At 46.8% G+C, this 15,533-nt stretch overlaps 1 protein-coding gene across 5 annotated transcripts in view; it reads right to left on the bottom strand.

Moving 5' to 3' along the window:
* ACAP3 (ArfGAP with coiled-coil, ankyrin repeat and PH domains 3) overlaps window positions 1-15,325 on the bottom strand; it is a 99,096-nt gene extending 83,771 nt beyond the window's left edge. For all 5 annotated transcript variants that reach the window (XM_074925113.1, XM_074925115.1, XM_074925114.1 and 2 more), the window contains exon 1: window positions 15,206-15,325. In XM_074925113.1, coding sequence (XP_074781214.1) covers window positions 15,206-15,252 — 47 coding nt within the window. In that variant the 5' untranslated portion in view covers window positions 15,253-15,325. The remainder of the gene's footprint in view (window positions 1-15,205) is intronic.
* Between the last annotated feature and the right edge of the window lie 208 nt (window positions 15,326-15,533).

The following is a 15,533-nucleotide window of genomic DNA, read 5'->3' as shown; positions in this document are numbered from 1 at the left end:
CAGAAGACACACAATGACAGATATGGCTTTTATGCACTCTGCTATACATACACAAGTACAGTACTGCTTCTCTTAATAAATTGGGATTTATTAAAGTATTTGAGTTTACCAAGTACTCTTCTCATACACTGAATTCTCCATCACTACTTTCTGATAGCTAGTCTGAGCTTCTGTAAAATCAAGGCACTAAGCAACCTGGTCTAGTTGGACTTGCTTTGAGAAGGGCATTGGATTAGGTGACTTCCAGAGGTCTCTTTCAACCTAAATTACTCTAGGATTTAGTGGCTTAAAGATGAAATCTTTCCTTAGCTCTGTTAATGCACTCCTTATATAACGTATCTTACGATAACAGGTTTCCCCCAGCTTCTCTTTTGTCACCCACAGCCAAATGTTCAAGGAGACAACAGCAACTTGAGCTGGATCTCTCACCATCCAACCCTGACTGATCTGCAGATCGTAATGTGCCCAGAAAGCAGAGAGGAAATGCTATACAGAAGGCAGTTTACTTTCACCAGACATCATTATAGCCTAGGGGGGAAATTCTGACAGAAGGTGCAGCAAACTATTTCCTACTTCTGCTCATAGTACTTGAGAAGCTTCTCAAATCTTGAGAGAAAAGGGAAGCAACCCAACAATGTCATAGTACTGTTAATCTTCCAATATTGCTATTTCAGTGTGCGTGGAAAGGAAAATCCCATTAGAAAACTGACTTGGTGAGAATAGTTAGATGAGGTCAGGAAATAGTGTTGAACTAGACTGCTTCCCTAGGGTAGTGTCTCTTCTCTACACAGCCTTTTTGGTGGTTTGAGACCAGCAGTATGCAGATGTCTGTGCAAACTCTGGTAAAACCAGTAAGGAACATCAACCTCTCGGGGATTCTACAGTCTGATTGACAGTAAATCAGACAGCTGCCTTTAAAAAGGCACCATCCTAAGGGCCAGAGCAGTCAGGACTACCCATTTCTTATTCAAGGCCGTTCTTGTCCCCTTCAGTTCACTGAAAGTCATTTCTCAGCTAAAACGCTGAGCGGAGCACCTCAAAGTGATGGATTCTCCATGCAGACTGTTTCATAGGCCAACCATGCGCACTAATGCTGATGAACAGGCAAAGCACCTGACAAAGATCATCTGGTAACCACCCCACAGCAACTTCCATCTCCAGCTCATCAGAGCATAGCACTATTTCTGCTGATAGCTAGTAATTTGTCTGGTTATCAAACTGAATGGATCTCTACCTTCCTTTCTGTTCTGAATACTTGCTTTTCAGAAGGACACAGCTGCAGGATGCAAACTCTTTGGTTCCATGTGCAGTACATCTTAGCACCACATCTCTGAAATGCTTCGAGAAAAGTCCAGGAAGAGATACAGAGGTCTCTGTATCTGAAATCTGCACGGACAACTGCACTCCTGTAGTTCGGTATTCTCCAGGCCTCTCCTAGCATCACTCTGTGCAGTTCAGTTCCTGGAATGTCACTCAGAAGAAGGATGCAAGAGAGAGCTTTGAGTTCTGGAGAAGAAATATCATCCAGAGACTCATCATGAACAAACCAGATGAGGCAGCAGGCACCACAACACACCTGGCAGCCAGAAGATGACTTCTCCTGAACCTAACTTCTGGCTCTTGCTTTGTGCTGACCTGGGCCTGCTCTGTCTCCCACAGAGAGAGGTAACTTGCCTTGTTTGACCCTCTCGAGTTAATTCACCTATCTGACAAGTTCCACGAACAGGACTCCAGTGAGACACAAGCCCAGAAGCAGGCATGCTAATGACCAAACACTCTCCACCCTCAAGACTTCATCAGGTGGGTCATTTGCACTTTCCCATGGGTGATACTTTTTCTTTCCTACACACTTTGATCCAGCTTGCTAAGTGACTTTAGAGCACAGATTGTTTGTCTTCTCATCAGAAGGCATCTCCCTTCCTGGGTTGCAAGGACTGAGCTTTTGCAGTGGCAATAGGGAAACTGCACAGCAAAGACTGAATACAGGAATATTCTTTTCTGAGCTGAAGAAAGAAACATTATGTGGGCATGCGACTACTCAGATGACATTTGTTTACTTTCTTTTACAAGCAAAATGGATTTATCAAAAAACTTGTATCAAACAGTTCTGTCTTCTCCCTGAGTGAACTCCGCGGCATCCGTTTACCAACAGGGCTGGACAAGTTCCAGCAGGCTTTGTGGAGACTTCCCCTAGTCCATAGTTTAGCTCAATCCACCCTCCCCCAGCAGGGATCTCCTTCAGCACTAAATGCTCCTTGTTTCTTTTTTCTCTCCCTCCCCTGGGCCTTGGCTCAGAACTGGAGCTCCCCAACCTCTATGCTCCCTTTGTCTCTGTCTGAAAGGCTTTTCCTGTGTCGTGTCCTGCCAAACACAGCAAAGGTCTTGCCCTCTCTGGCAGCAGAAGTGCTGAAAAGTGCTGACAGACCCAGGGGCAATAAGGGAGGGTCCTTGCCCCTTCCTTTGCCCTGGGACAGTTGGGTGTTGCTTGCACCCTCCCAGAGGTGCCAGATATTTTTTGCTGTGTCTCAGTGCCACGAAATAAGTGTGGTTGTTTTTTTGTTTGTTTTTTTTTCCTGCAGAGTACCAATACCAGCAAGTAACACAACACTTTCCTAAAGGATGAGAGTTCATGGCTGTGCGACTTCAGATGGTGCTGCATGGAAGCTTGCTGAGGGACATATGAATAAGTGTCCTAGACACTACTCATCCCTTGCCTTTATTTATTACTCTCAAGGGTCGGGTATGGTGCCATTTTTCTAGCTCTGACTTCCTTTTACACCTCTCCAGAGGGAACAGAACTGTTGTGATGTGGCTGGGGTTGGGGAATTAATTCTCACATAAAAGATTAGTGGCTCAGTCATCAAGCTTTAGAAAAGGACATTCTTTTGAGTGCAGCTAGTAGGACTTTTACCAGCTACAGATTGCTTATCTGCTCTCTGTGGCCATATGACGGACTGTCACATCCCTTGATGTGACATCATCTACTGCCATGAGCTAGTAGATCATCCTTGCAGGATGAACCTTACTGTCCTGATGTTGTCTTGGACCCTGCTCTGGAGGTAGGATGGTTGGGCTCGCATACAAGGAGGAAATTCCCAAACTCAAACAGAAAGCCAGAATGTTGGGGGTAGGGGGAATCATTGGGCAGGAAATGGGGACCAGTGCTGCTTGGAGTAAAAATTAATACATCCTCTGTACTGAATAATGTGGCCCAGGCAAGGGAGAACAAAGTTGGCATTGTAGTAACTGGGCCTCAGCAGCAGAAAAAGAACTGTAGCACAGTCAAGGGTCAGAACAACAGGGTTCAGCCCCATAGGGTTCACCAATATTCACTCTCCATACTGAAAATTTGGCTAGAAACCTCCGTTTCTTCTCGATTTCTTGGCATCTCACACATCTCAACCCACACAGTTCAGAACTGCAGGTAAAAGAGAAGTATGGAGTATTAAACTATGAATAATTGTGGTGAACACAAAGATTAAAGTCCACAAGGCTAGATGGTACAGCATTTTGACTTCTGAGAGAAGCCTTTTCCCATCCCATCAACATCTACATCAGCTTGGAGTTTTCCAGTGTCTCAGTCCTGTTTACTAGTTTGGCATCATCCCATAGTTTTATGCGTTATCTCTGAATTCAGATGAGTCAGTGGTACATCAAGAGCTTGCGTTATTCCAAACTCCTAAACTCAAGCCGGCAGAACTGGTTTTATTACACTCTTTGAATACTTAGGGCAGGCGTCTTTCTACAAACATCAGCTTGCTGCCTTCCCTTCCTCCAACCTTCAGGTAGGCTGTTTGCAAATCTGAGAGCACCAGCTGAAGTGCCAGCCAGATGGGGCAAGCAAGAAAAGCTGGGAAGTGGGAAGTGTGGGGAGGGGAAGGGGAAGGGGAAGGGGAAGAGGGAAGGGAAGAGGGAAGGGAAGAGGGAAGGGAAGAGGGAAGGGAAGAGGGAAGGGAAGAGGGAAGGGAAGAGGGAAGGGAAGAGGGAAGGGAAGGGAAGGGAAGGGAAGGGAAGGGAAGGGAAGGGAAGGGAAGGGAAGGGAAGGGAAGGGAAGGGAAGGGAAGGGAAGGGAAGGGAAGGGAAGGGAAGGGAAGGGAAGGGAAGGGAAGGGAAGGGAAGGGAAGGGAAGGGAAGGGAAGGGAAGGGAAGGGAAGGGAAGGGAAGGGAAGGGAAGGGAAGGGGGCCTCCTGCTATGTCAGTGCTATCACAGTGGCTGTTTCCTACATCCTGGGGTGAGGTCACGGTGCGGGGACAAACCCATACTTCCTGCCAAAAACTGGGTTTATCAGAAAGAACAAAGGGGTGATATTCTGTAAAGAAACTGAGCTGTGGGAAACAGCATTGTTTCACTGAGCTAGAACGGAGCAGGAACAACGGACATGCTTAAATAGCTGTTCTTCAAAGTAGTCATGGAGATTTCTGCATTACCACAACACTGCAAATGTAGCAGGACCGTGCTGATGTTTAAGCTGCTATTCTTCTCAAGTGCATGGGCATAAAACGGCCTCAAAGCAAGCCACAAGTGTGTATACTTGCATAACCTAACTTTTCTTTGTCACAGGAGTACTGATAAATCTCCTTTAGCTGCTCCCTATGTCCATGGAGATATTTTACTGTAGCTATATATATGGACCATGTCAGTAAAATCTAAACACGTAGTATACTCTATTTTTAGCCCAATGGTCAGAGATTTAGCAGACAAAACCATATGTCAGTTTCCTCTATGCACTGTTAAATAAAGACTGGCACAGCTGCTTGGATGCTGAGGAAGGACTATAAGCTACATGTCTGTATCTCTGTGCATCTGAATGCATGTACATGAGGGCCATACAGCTGAATTTTATTCCCATAAAGTATTCTCTTACCTTATCAACAGGCAGACGTATCCAACCCTTGGAAACCCTGCACGTGCACATGTGCATTTACACGCATGTTCACACATGCTCTTTCTGTTAGCAGTAGCATTTAGTGAAGAGTATGGAGCCCTGTTGTAGTGTGATGAAGCAGACTGGGTATGCAGAGAACGGATTATCTCACTCTCTGATATTATATAATCTGTTTAGACTGTACCACTTTATGCTTATTTAAGGAATGAATGAGCACTTCACTCCGGGATGTGCCACCCATGAGTTCTGACATCATCCCTTTAATCCACTGTAATGAATATACTGCTTTGCTTTTTAGCCATTCCCTCGCTATATCCAGTAAAAGTTCTGTACTAGAATGATTACTCTCGGAGACCATGTACGTGTGTGTGTGCTATTCCACAGTGAATTAAGTGATGGCTAACTATATCACAGCAACAGAATGTTCTCCACCTCCCTCAAGAAGAGTCCTGGCACATAGGCAAAGTAAACCTCTGCAGATAAGGTGAAGCAAGGCAAGAGCATAACGTGTGTGTGGGCATACTCTGCTGTAAATGTACCACACTGCATGTGGTTAACCTTTTATTTGGTGGATTGATATGGGCTGTTGAGAACACACAACTTTTCCACTATTTTTTCCTGGTCCTTCCTTCCTTCCTGTAAATCAAAGACTCTGAACTGAATTCTCTTCTTTACAAAATGAGGGGAGACAGAGGAGACAGCAACACGCAAAAATAAAAAGATCTGTAGGTGTGCTGCTTTAAAACGAACCCTCTCCAGTAAGCCAAAACATGTACCCCACCAGGGGAAAAGAATGGAACATTCTACCAAGAGGTTTGTGTAGGGGCAATTATCTTACCTCGTTTTCATCTTTTGGGAGCAGTGGCTGTGAGGAGTAAAAAGCTCCTGCACCAACACGTGTGGCTTACTCAGTACTTCTCTGACCTGTGTGGGTATTGTCTCACCTAGTTTGTCAGGGCAGATACACGCATGCCCAGGCTCTGTTCACATGCACAGGACTGGTGGCAGAGCCAGTTTCCTCACCACCAAACACGTGCCAAAGAAACACATAAAGACTAAGAAACACGGAAAGACTAAGCTTTCTAGAGGAATGGAGTCTCCAGCATACCCTGTCCTCTTTTTATTTGTTGCAACAGAAGTAGAAACACTTCTCCCTTTCTTCCAGCAGGATGGGCAGAACATGAAGCATGTGATGCTTTTCCCTTGCTGGTGCATGGCCAGCCACGATGGCTGTCGTGACTGCAGTTGTGGGCAGCTGCTTCTGGGCTGAGGGCCAGCCTGGCTGCAGCTAGGCATGGATGCAGGGGAGTTGCAGGAAATCAGCCTCCACCCTCCTTGCAGTCCACAGGAGTCATTGTTCATTATCCCAGTTCTGCCCCCTATCCTATGGGGTCCTACAGAGGGGGACGCTGGCCACTTACATTGGAGCTGCTGTGGGCTGGGGAGCAGAGACACAGTTCACCATCACGCAGCCTGGAAGACAGACGCATCTCCCTGGGGCTGCAGTTAAACCACACAGTCCATCCCCCTGGCCTGGGCCCGAGGCGTACAGCTCCCTAGTGCTCCAACATCCTCCACGTAGGGAATTCTGCAGCTCAAATGCCTTGTCTCACCCATTCCAAGACCTTAACAAGGCAGGCTCTGCAATGCCTCGCTCTGCAGTGCCGCCACTTTATCTTGATCAAAGATAAAGTGTTGATTAGAAGCTACTGGCAGGTAAAAATCTCAACCTTCCATACTGGCCACGAAGCCTGCTTCCCCCTCTCCCTCCCCATCTGCAATTGCTGGTCAAAGAGGGAACTAATTCTGCACTTAGTTCCCCTTCCTTTACCCACCGGAAAAGTTATCATGGCATCATGTAAGCACAGAGCTGAATCTACTTATGGTTTTTTTTTCACTTCCTTGCCTCCACCCTCACTTTTAAAGCAAGCTTTACATTAGACTGGAACTGCATTAATTATGGGAAGAGCTAACAATCAGTGTAACAAACACTTGGGAAATAGCAGTCAGGAATGACTGTAAATGTTTGAAATCAGAATACAACCCTGATGTAAAGCAGAACTGCAAGCAAACAAGCAAGCAAGCACTGTTGGCTCCGGGGAAACATTCTGTCCTGTCCCCAAAACTCAACCAGACTTGATTTGCAAGTCTGTTTCTAGGGCTCTTTTCTTTATCCCAGATAACTGAACTTTCAAAGCTAGCAGTAGCCTGTTTTTTTAAGCAAAGCCAGTGCTTAGAAAGCCAGAAAAACTCATGTTTCCACTGGCCTTCCTGCTGCAAAAAAATTAATACTGTGGCTGAAATTTCATAGTGTTATGAAACCAGGTTTTAAATGGACCATCGCCATTTCAGAAAGCTTGAGATTCCAAAGCGCTTGTGCTTGATTTTCATTCATCCCACCCGTCCCTGCTCTTCCACTGCTCCTTGAGAACAGAGTATTTTAGGACGCTTAGACTTGAGGCTTTATGGAGTTGTTTCATGCAGCTTTTAGGTGCAGGAATTAACATAAATTTATTTTGCTATGGCTAGAGGAAACTACTATGTGGTGGGGAAACTGGCTCTCTCACCAGCCCCATGTATCTGAACCAGGGCTAGGCATGCGTGCTCCCTGACAAACTATGTCAGACAGGACAGACACAGCCTAGAGACAGCTGCATGCAGACCCAAAGTCGCTCTTGTAGCTCTGATTACAGGTCTCAGCCTTCATGCTGTTCCTAACCTCAAATAATCCAGCGCACACACTTTCCATCCTGAGTTCACCTGTTACCCTCTTAAGCCCTAATACCAAACTGAAAGCCTTCAGCCTCCTTATAGCCACTCCATGACTTGAACAGGGTGTCTCAACTCGCTGTACCTGTGTTAGTAACCCCAGGATATGTGCCCTACAAACCAGAAAACACTGGTTCACTGGAGAAAGGGACTTGCAAGATCCCCCAGCATGTATTTAACTAACTCAGGAGCTGTAGTGGAATTTACAATGCCCTGATCTGTGCATTAGCAAGTGAGACAGAGCTTATTCCTTATCCAGTGATTACAGGCCAAAGCTGAAACACCCTACTGACAGTGCGAAACTTTGCAAAAGCACCAAGATTAATAGAGGCTATGTCACCGATAACACTGATAACGTGCAACAAGCTCCCATCTCAGGATGTCTGGCACAGGGAAGGCCAGCCAGAGGAAGCTGCCAGACACCCAGTCCAAGCTCCTCCAGGCAAAGGATTCTCCAGCATGCTGTGGCATCCCTTCTCCCTCAGTAGACTGGAGAGCAGCCTCGATGATGCCACTGAGACCAACAAAACCCAGCCTGACTCCAGTTGCCTTCCTGTCTCTGGGAGGCATAACGAAGTGAAGGTAAATGGTAAATGAAGGCTTCTCTCACACGGGCTGGGAGAGGTCCCTGGTGTGTGGGGTAGCAGTATGGTTGCCCTCCCTTCTAGCCCCCCTCCTCTCAGAGCCCAGTGCTGGAATGCCATACTTTCCTACCTAAAGGAATCACCAGAAATGATTGACCAATCAGTGCTGATGGCATCATGTTAATGAAGGTGCTTTGTCATCAAAAACATTAATCATTTCACAGGCTCTTGACTCAGATACAGTGTGACCCTTCCATCCTGTCCCTCTTCTTAGCAAAGGAAAATGAAACAGGAGCTGTTGAAATGAATAAAATGGACTTTCCTCAGTCGCACAACCACTGAGTGCCAAAGCAAGCAGTGGCCCTCAGCCCCCGGACTGCTGATTCTCCACTCTAGCTAGCAGAGAGCCTGGGTTCCCTTCAGATGAAGGCTCAACACCATCATTTCCCATCACCACAAAACTGGCTTTGTGGCACCTTTCCAGCTTCCTGAGCTTCAGCAGTGTGAGTGACAATGGACTCTGACTTATCCCTAGAATGCAAAGCTCGCTGGCTTTGCAGTAACACACATTTCAACAGGAGCCTGTCTAGAGTCCACATGAATGAGGTTACGCCAAATAATGTTTCACTGAACTCTTATCCTACGTGCTTACTTGGCCATGCTGCAGTCCTTCGAGGACCGGGGTTGGAATCCAGAGGCACTGCATGGTGCCAAGACAACCAACGAAGCACAATTATCAAGACATGTGGCATTCTCTGAGGAGGAATGGATGACTCTCCCACAGATAATTTCAATAGCAGAGATAAGCTAGCATCAGCATCTCTCAGTCGCTTTACCTCTGGGCCTAATTACCCTCTTCCACCACAGGGTTATTGCTCTTTTGATTTTTTCCCTTTTAGCAAGCTTTGCCATCTAACTTGAACCCTCTTACATGCTTTATTACAGTCAGAAAACTAGCAACTAGCAAAATCCTAATCTTGGCTTTCTCAGTGGCTTTTGGCCATCCTAACAGGACAAAGTCTACAGTTCCTTGTGGTGTTGCCCTCTGGAAGGCTTTGTGGGAACACAGTCCAGACTTACACCCTCAGCATGTGACAGTCGGAGTTTTTGAGAAACTTCTCCTGCAAAAATCATTCAGGTTGAACAGCTTTCTCCTTACGCTTATCTCAGGGCGACCAGAAGGAGAGCCATGGAGAGAGAAAAATGTCAGAAGACTATCAGACAGATGATTTTCATCTCGGTGTAGCCACATCCCAGCCAGCAGAAAGACAACAGAGAGGAACAACTACTGAAAATGAAGGCAAGCAACTTCCAGCTCAGAAACTCATCTGCTAGACAACAAGAAACATTTCAAAGTTTGCAGATGTTCTCACAAGGTACATACTATTACGAAGCAAGGTGTGTTACGGGAGTGTTACTCTGGTAACAAAGTCAATCGTCAAATTACGAAATATCACGGTTTCCTTTGTCTGTGTGCTACACCATGAAACTTATGAGCTATAGCTCCCTTGAGCAACCTGAGAGATTGTATTTCAGAGTTTAATATCCACTGCAAACTCACAGCTTCTAAGTCTGGGCAGTTTTATCTTGGGGGAAAAAAAAATATACTAAAAAAATCTTTTCTGATTTGGAGAGTTGTGATGGATCAGGGTTTTAGCTTCTGAACCTTGGCCCTTTGGGATACCCTACTCATGCAGTTCACAATTCAAAGTTACTAAGGAAACTGCTTGCCAAAAATTTGGCATAAAATACCATTTATAAAGCCAAGCCAGAGATCTCAAGTCAGTTGTCACCCAGTCAGTTCTCTCATACCGAGGGATTTTCCCTGACTACACATTGAATAAATGCCTTCAGATCTTCCCAGAGTAATGCAGGCTGAAGGACTGCAGCTTTTTCCTGAGTACTTCAGGATTCACATGGTAGTTTTGATGACAGGGAAGCTCAGATTAAGGGAATTCTGCTTCCATATGCTTCCGTGATACCACCTATAGCAGAAAAAAAACCCCCACGTGAGGGTCCTGCTGTGACCTGCTGTGAATGGGATTCTCCCGAAACAAGAGCAGCTGAAATGTAATGCAGCCTGGATTGCAAAGGAGGGCCCTTGGGGTGGAGCTGTCACAGCTACAGTCCCCACAAACTGCCACAAATACCTATGTGGGGGGAGAAGCCATCCTGATAGATGAGGGATGGAGCCCACCATAAACCATGCCCCAGTACAACCCTGGGGAAAGGCCAGATTTGATTCTGTATTACTGACTTGGGGTCACTTTAAAGTGATGCTGAAAAAGGGAGGCTGGAAGCCAGGAGAGGAAACAAAGCCTCACTGCTACAGACAGCACCACACTGATGTACAGATACTTAGGGGCTGGATGGACAGGACGGACTGCTGTAACTGGGAGAGCATCTCATGGCTGGTACTGTGAGAGGAAGTAACTATATAGTGACATCTTTGCTCTGACTTCTTCCTCTACATACTTCAGACCCTTTGACTTTAGAACTGCAATGATAAAGAGAGAAGAAATAGAATAAACAGATAAAGACGGGTATTATGATTGATACAGATAATATCACGCTGCTTTTGTGATAATATCTTCTCTCTCGTGCAGCTAAACCGGCAGGTGATGGCAACTGTACTCAGTAGTCTCTTGATTCAGAAAGAAGCTCTCTGTGTAGGCGTATCTTCATGCAACTGCAATCGGTATCGGGGATCTTGCTTACATAAGAAGACTTGTGTAACAAAAAACAATTTCAAATCAATGCACGTGCTCTTTTTGTTAAACTGATTTAGTTAAACAGGTGAAAATTCTTTCTTTGGCCATTCTGGGTATTTTAGATTTGCTTTTAGGTAACTTAAGCTAATAAGTTTGGCTTATCTCAAACAGCACATCAATGGCGAGCAGTATCAATCAACACAGAAGCCGCTAAAGTTTTTTTCTGCAGAGACCTTCACAACACATATTCACACAGCATGTATGCATTAAAACTGGTTATGCTAGCTTTAAACTTGTCTAATTCAATCTGTTATCAGACTTAGACAGATCAGTTTGACTAAGAGTTTTAATACTTCCCATTCTGCTTGAAACACACGAGTAAAGAGTTAAAAAATATTTTCTAAATGTACTTGTTTTTCCACCTCCTCTTCCTCTGGCAAATGACAATTTATTTTTTTTCCTTGCATCTTTCCTGGAGCTAGAATCACACGCCTGCAATTTTCTCTGCCTAGTGAGAGCCACGCTAACGTGCAGACAGTGCTGCACACTGCTACAACAAACGTCTCTGCCCGTGTCCCTGGGTCACTGCTTGATGACAGTGCTGCTCCAGGGAGTCCTGCGAGGTTCTCACTGCTGCCTCACAGCCAGCCAAGAGGCTGCAAGGAATAGGGGAGGTGGAGAAAGACTGGCACCCCTCAGATCTGGGCAGCTACGTGGTCTTGTGTAGCCTCCGCCTCAACTGCAAGTCTGCCTTTCCTGCTAAGCAGCACAGAGGTCCCTCGGTGGCCAGGGGCTGGGATGTATCTGGAGGGGTGCTGTTAGCTGTCTGTCCCCTGAGGTCACGGTAGCTGTAAGGGCTCCTCCTGAGAAGATTCTGGCATCTGAGTCACTGTGCTACAGTCAGAGCACAGCACCTCCTGGCTCACCCCACTGACACGCAGCCCACGCTGCAGTGGGTAACCCTGACCTCACGACAAGTCTGATTAATAAAGTTAGTTAATAGCAACAACAACTACAATAGCAATGCTAGTTAAGGAAATAACCACTTATTTCCCTCCCTCCTGGGAATTACCACAGAGGCATCTGGGGTTTTCTGTGACCCGCGGAGCGCTACAGCCAGGTCCAACCTCTGCAATTTGTTTCTACTCTTCCCTTGTCCTCATGACTGTTCCTAGAGTGAATTTACACCCTGAATGAGTAACGATACCCCTACCCAATGGCCCTTAGCACCAAGCAAATCTTCCCGGAGCGAGGAGGGAATAAAGGTAGGGGGTAAGCCATGAGAGCTGGCAGTATGCCCCAGGACTTCCCATTTTGCAAGAATGAGCCAAATGTACTCATCTCATACTGTTGCCTAACAAATCTGCAAGGGGAAGGGCAGGAATGGGTTCTTCTTTGCATCACACCAGACCACTGCCTTCTGTGACCGAGTGGAACAAGTCAGAAACGTGTTCCTAGATTTCCCAGACTTCTGCTAGTTAAACAGAGGCTCTGCACGTCAGAGAGATGAAAGCTGCAATATCTATTGGGGTTGCAGTCAAATGTGCTAGAACTGGTCTTTCAAGGTAATTATACTTGTTTACTGGAATTGAATATACACGTCTCTACAAGATGCCTTACAGAAATAAGGCTTATCTACCAATCTAAAGATCTATACACATTTAAGTAACAAATCTTTTTTTAAAAAAAAAAAGTTTTCTCTGTAGCAACTGGTCCCTATAAAGTAGGAAGCAATGATGGATTGAGTGTATATTGAGTATTGATTTGGAGTGTTTTGACATGTAATTGGATTTGATTGCTAAAGTAGACTAGTTTGGTAGCCTTATGATGGGATGCTTAACCCAGTGTTTGTTTATGCCTGTGCAATGGGGTTTTTTTCTTCCTCTGTATAACAGAAAACAATTTGATAATCTCGAAGGCTCACTGTGAAGGAGAATAAGCCAATTGTAAAACATGGAACAACCCTTCGCTGGGAAGTGCAAAGGGGCTCTGTGCAGCAGTGGGTGTCAGCAGGAAAGAGAGGGTGATTCCTAGCCAAGGGACCGGTATGGGAAATCTGGATTAAATTTTTGCCTCTTCCACAGATGTTTCCTATGACAAATGACTTTATCTATTGCTGTCTCAGTCTATGTTGAGAAGGTGGATTATATTGTACCCTCTCTCACCACATTTTTATCCATCTTTTATTTTTGTATCTAGTTTAGCTTGTATGGCATTCTCCCTTTTTTATAGTTGTAAGATTTTAGGGACATGTTAGTAAGCATCTCTACCACACACTATGGAAGAAGTCCTGCCCCTCACAGGCAACTAAGGATTCTCTTGTATTATGGACAAGTAACAGAACTAAAGAGTTGGGATGAAGAAAGGTATACAAGGAGGCTAAAACCTGGTTGGATTTTGTACCCTTTGAGAAAGTCTGAAGAATTCTACTGGTTTGGGGTTTTTTTTGCCATAGGCTTGCTAATGTCAGTATTTTTTCAGTGTTTGAGGTGTTCATAGTTTACATATTCCCCTGCCACCTATATTTCAGTCCTCCTGAAACACACAGGCTTATTTCTCTAGTCTAATCTCTTGTTCTCCCTGTAACAGGCAGACTGTGTCTGGCCATTTGGGAAATAGTTCATAATTCCATGCTTAAATAACTGGCTTTTGATAAAGGTCCAACACAGTGCTCTAAGAGCTGTTTTGTTTGTATGGATGGAGCAGACAGAGCAGAATGATGTTGCCTGCATATTAAGAAACTTGGCCTGAAGCCCACACACACCAAAGGCAAAATAAATAAATAAACATATCAATCAATCTTGACGTCACCAGGAAAAGGGTCACTGCCATGTGGAACGAGACATCTGGACAGTGAAGTCACAGCTCTGGAAGGATGCCACTGAACAGTTCACATGCTCTGCAGCACAATAGGATAAAATGACAGTCAGAAGAGAAAAAAAAAAGGGGGGGGGGCCGGATAAATTCTAATTGATGCCAAGTGAGCAGAGGTTTAAAGAAGAAGCTTCATACCTTCTGCAAACCTGTCCGTACATCTAACTTTTTTCAGATTAAAAACTCCCATGATTCCAATGCCAACCAGGCACACAAATAGGACCAGCCTGTCATCTCACATGACATTGTCCATTACACTTTCTGAACCAGCTCTGGAACACGAAAGAGCAGGGTCTTAGCAGGCAACTAAAATTAAAACACGTGGAGAAGGACCCTTTCCACGGCCCTACATATTCCAGAGTGCCGGGATAAGGAAGATGCACGTGCCCAGGGGTCTGCCTTACCTGCAGCTGTACACAACCACACACCCATCCACAAAATGACAATTGTACAGAGCAGCCACAGCAACAGACCACTGCAGCCTTTCCTATCAACCCTGCCTTCCAAGAAATTCTTTTTAAATGCACTTAAAAGGAAAATACAAACCGTTCCACTTAATAAACAAAAAGGTTTTGAGATGGAGCAACAAGAAACGCCTCCAGGGAAGGAGAGACCCCCTTATAACTCCTTCCCCTGTTCACACAGTCAACCAACTTGCTTCTGCAGGCTATTGTCTTGCTTTCCCTCTGTCCCCATCCAGGCAGAGTGTTGAAAGCAGCAGGAGATTGTTTGCTATGGGAGCCCTGATCTTCCTTATTTTATAGCATAAGGACACCCTAGCCCATCCGGACACCTAGCCAAGGATGCTTCGGGCACAATGGAGCATCTGTACCCAGAAAGTGGAGGCTCCTCTCCAGCCCTGGGCATTTCTGCAACGGCCTGATTTAAATGCAGCACAGCCAAGACGGAGTCTTTGTTGTCATAGCCCGGATTCCTTCAAGACGGCTAAAAAAAAAAAAAAAAAAAAAAAAAAAAATCCACACTCCGAGATATGGGAATGTGCACGGAAAATGACTGTACTCCTTCGCGCTGGCTCTGGGGCGGTTTGAATCAGCACCGTCCAGCCGGTCCCCGTTTACCCCGTTACCGAAGGGATCCAGCGCTGGCTGCTGCCTGCTACAATTATTAATTTTTCATTTGCAAAGCGCCCGAACCGAGCGGGGCAACGGGGCGAGGATGCGGCGCACGGGGAAAGGAGCGGGAGCGGGGGGGTGGCTAACGCCTGCGGGCCAGGGCTCGCCGGGGCCGGCTCCCCGCGCCCCACAGCACCGGCGGCCGCCCCGGCCCCACCGCGGCCCGGCGGAGCGCTCAACCGGCGCCCCCCGCCCCCCCGCCGCCTTAAAGCGATTAACGCTCCCCCGAGCCGGGGGGTTTCGCTTACCGGAACCGGGGCGAATCCTTGATGCACTCCTCGAACTCCACCGTCATCCTGCCGGCTCGGCCCGCGGAGCGCGATCAGCGGAGGAAGCGCATCGCCCGCCGGCGGCCACGGACGCGCCGAGCGCCCGCCCCAACCACCCCCCCCCCCGCCCCGCCGCCGCCGCCCCGCCGCCGCGAAGGGCCCGGCTGGCCCCGGGGCGCGGAACCGCCCGCGGGATGGAGCGGAGCGAGGGGCCGCTGCGCTCGGGGTCCGCGGGGCCCCGTCCCCTTCCCGGGGCGGCGGTGAGGTCCGGACCCCCGCAGGCTGCCGGTGGGGCGGGGAGACGCGG

This window comes from Athene noctua, chromosome 22 (assembly GCF_965140245.1).
Source record: "Athene noctua chromosome 22, bAthNoc1.hap1.1, whole genome shotgun sequence".
Lineage (NCBI taxonomy): Eukaryota > Metazoa > Chordata > Aves > Strigiformes > Strigidae > Athene > Athene noctua.
This window is presented reverse-complemented; position numbering and strand designations above follow the sequence as displayed.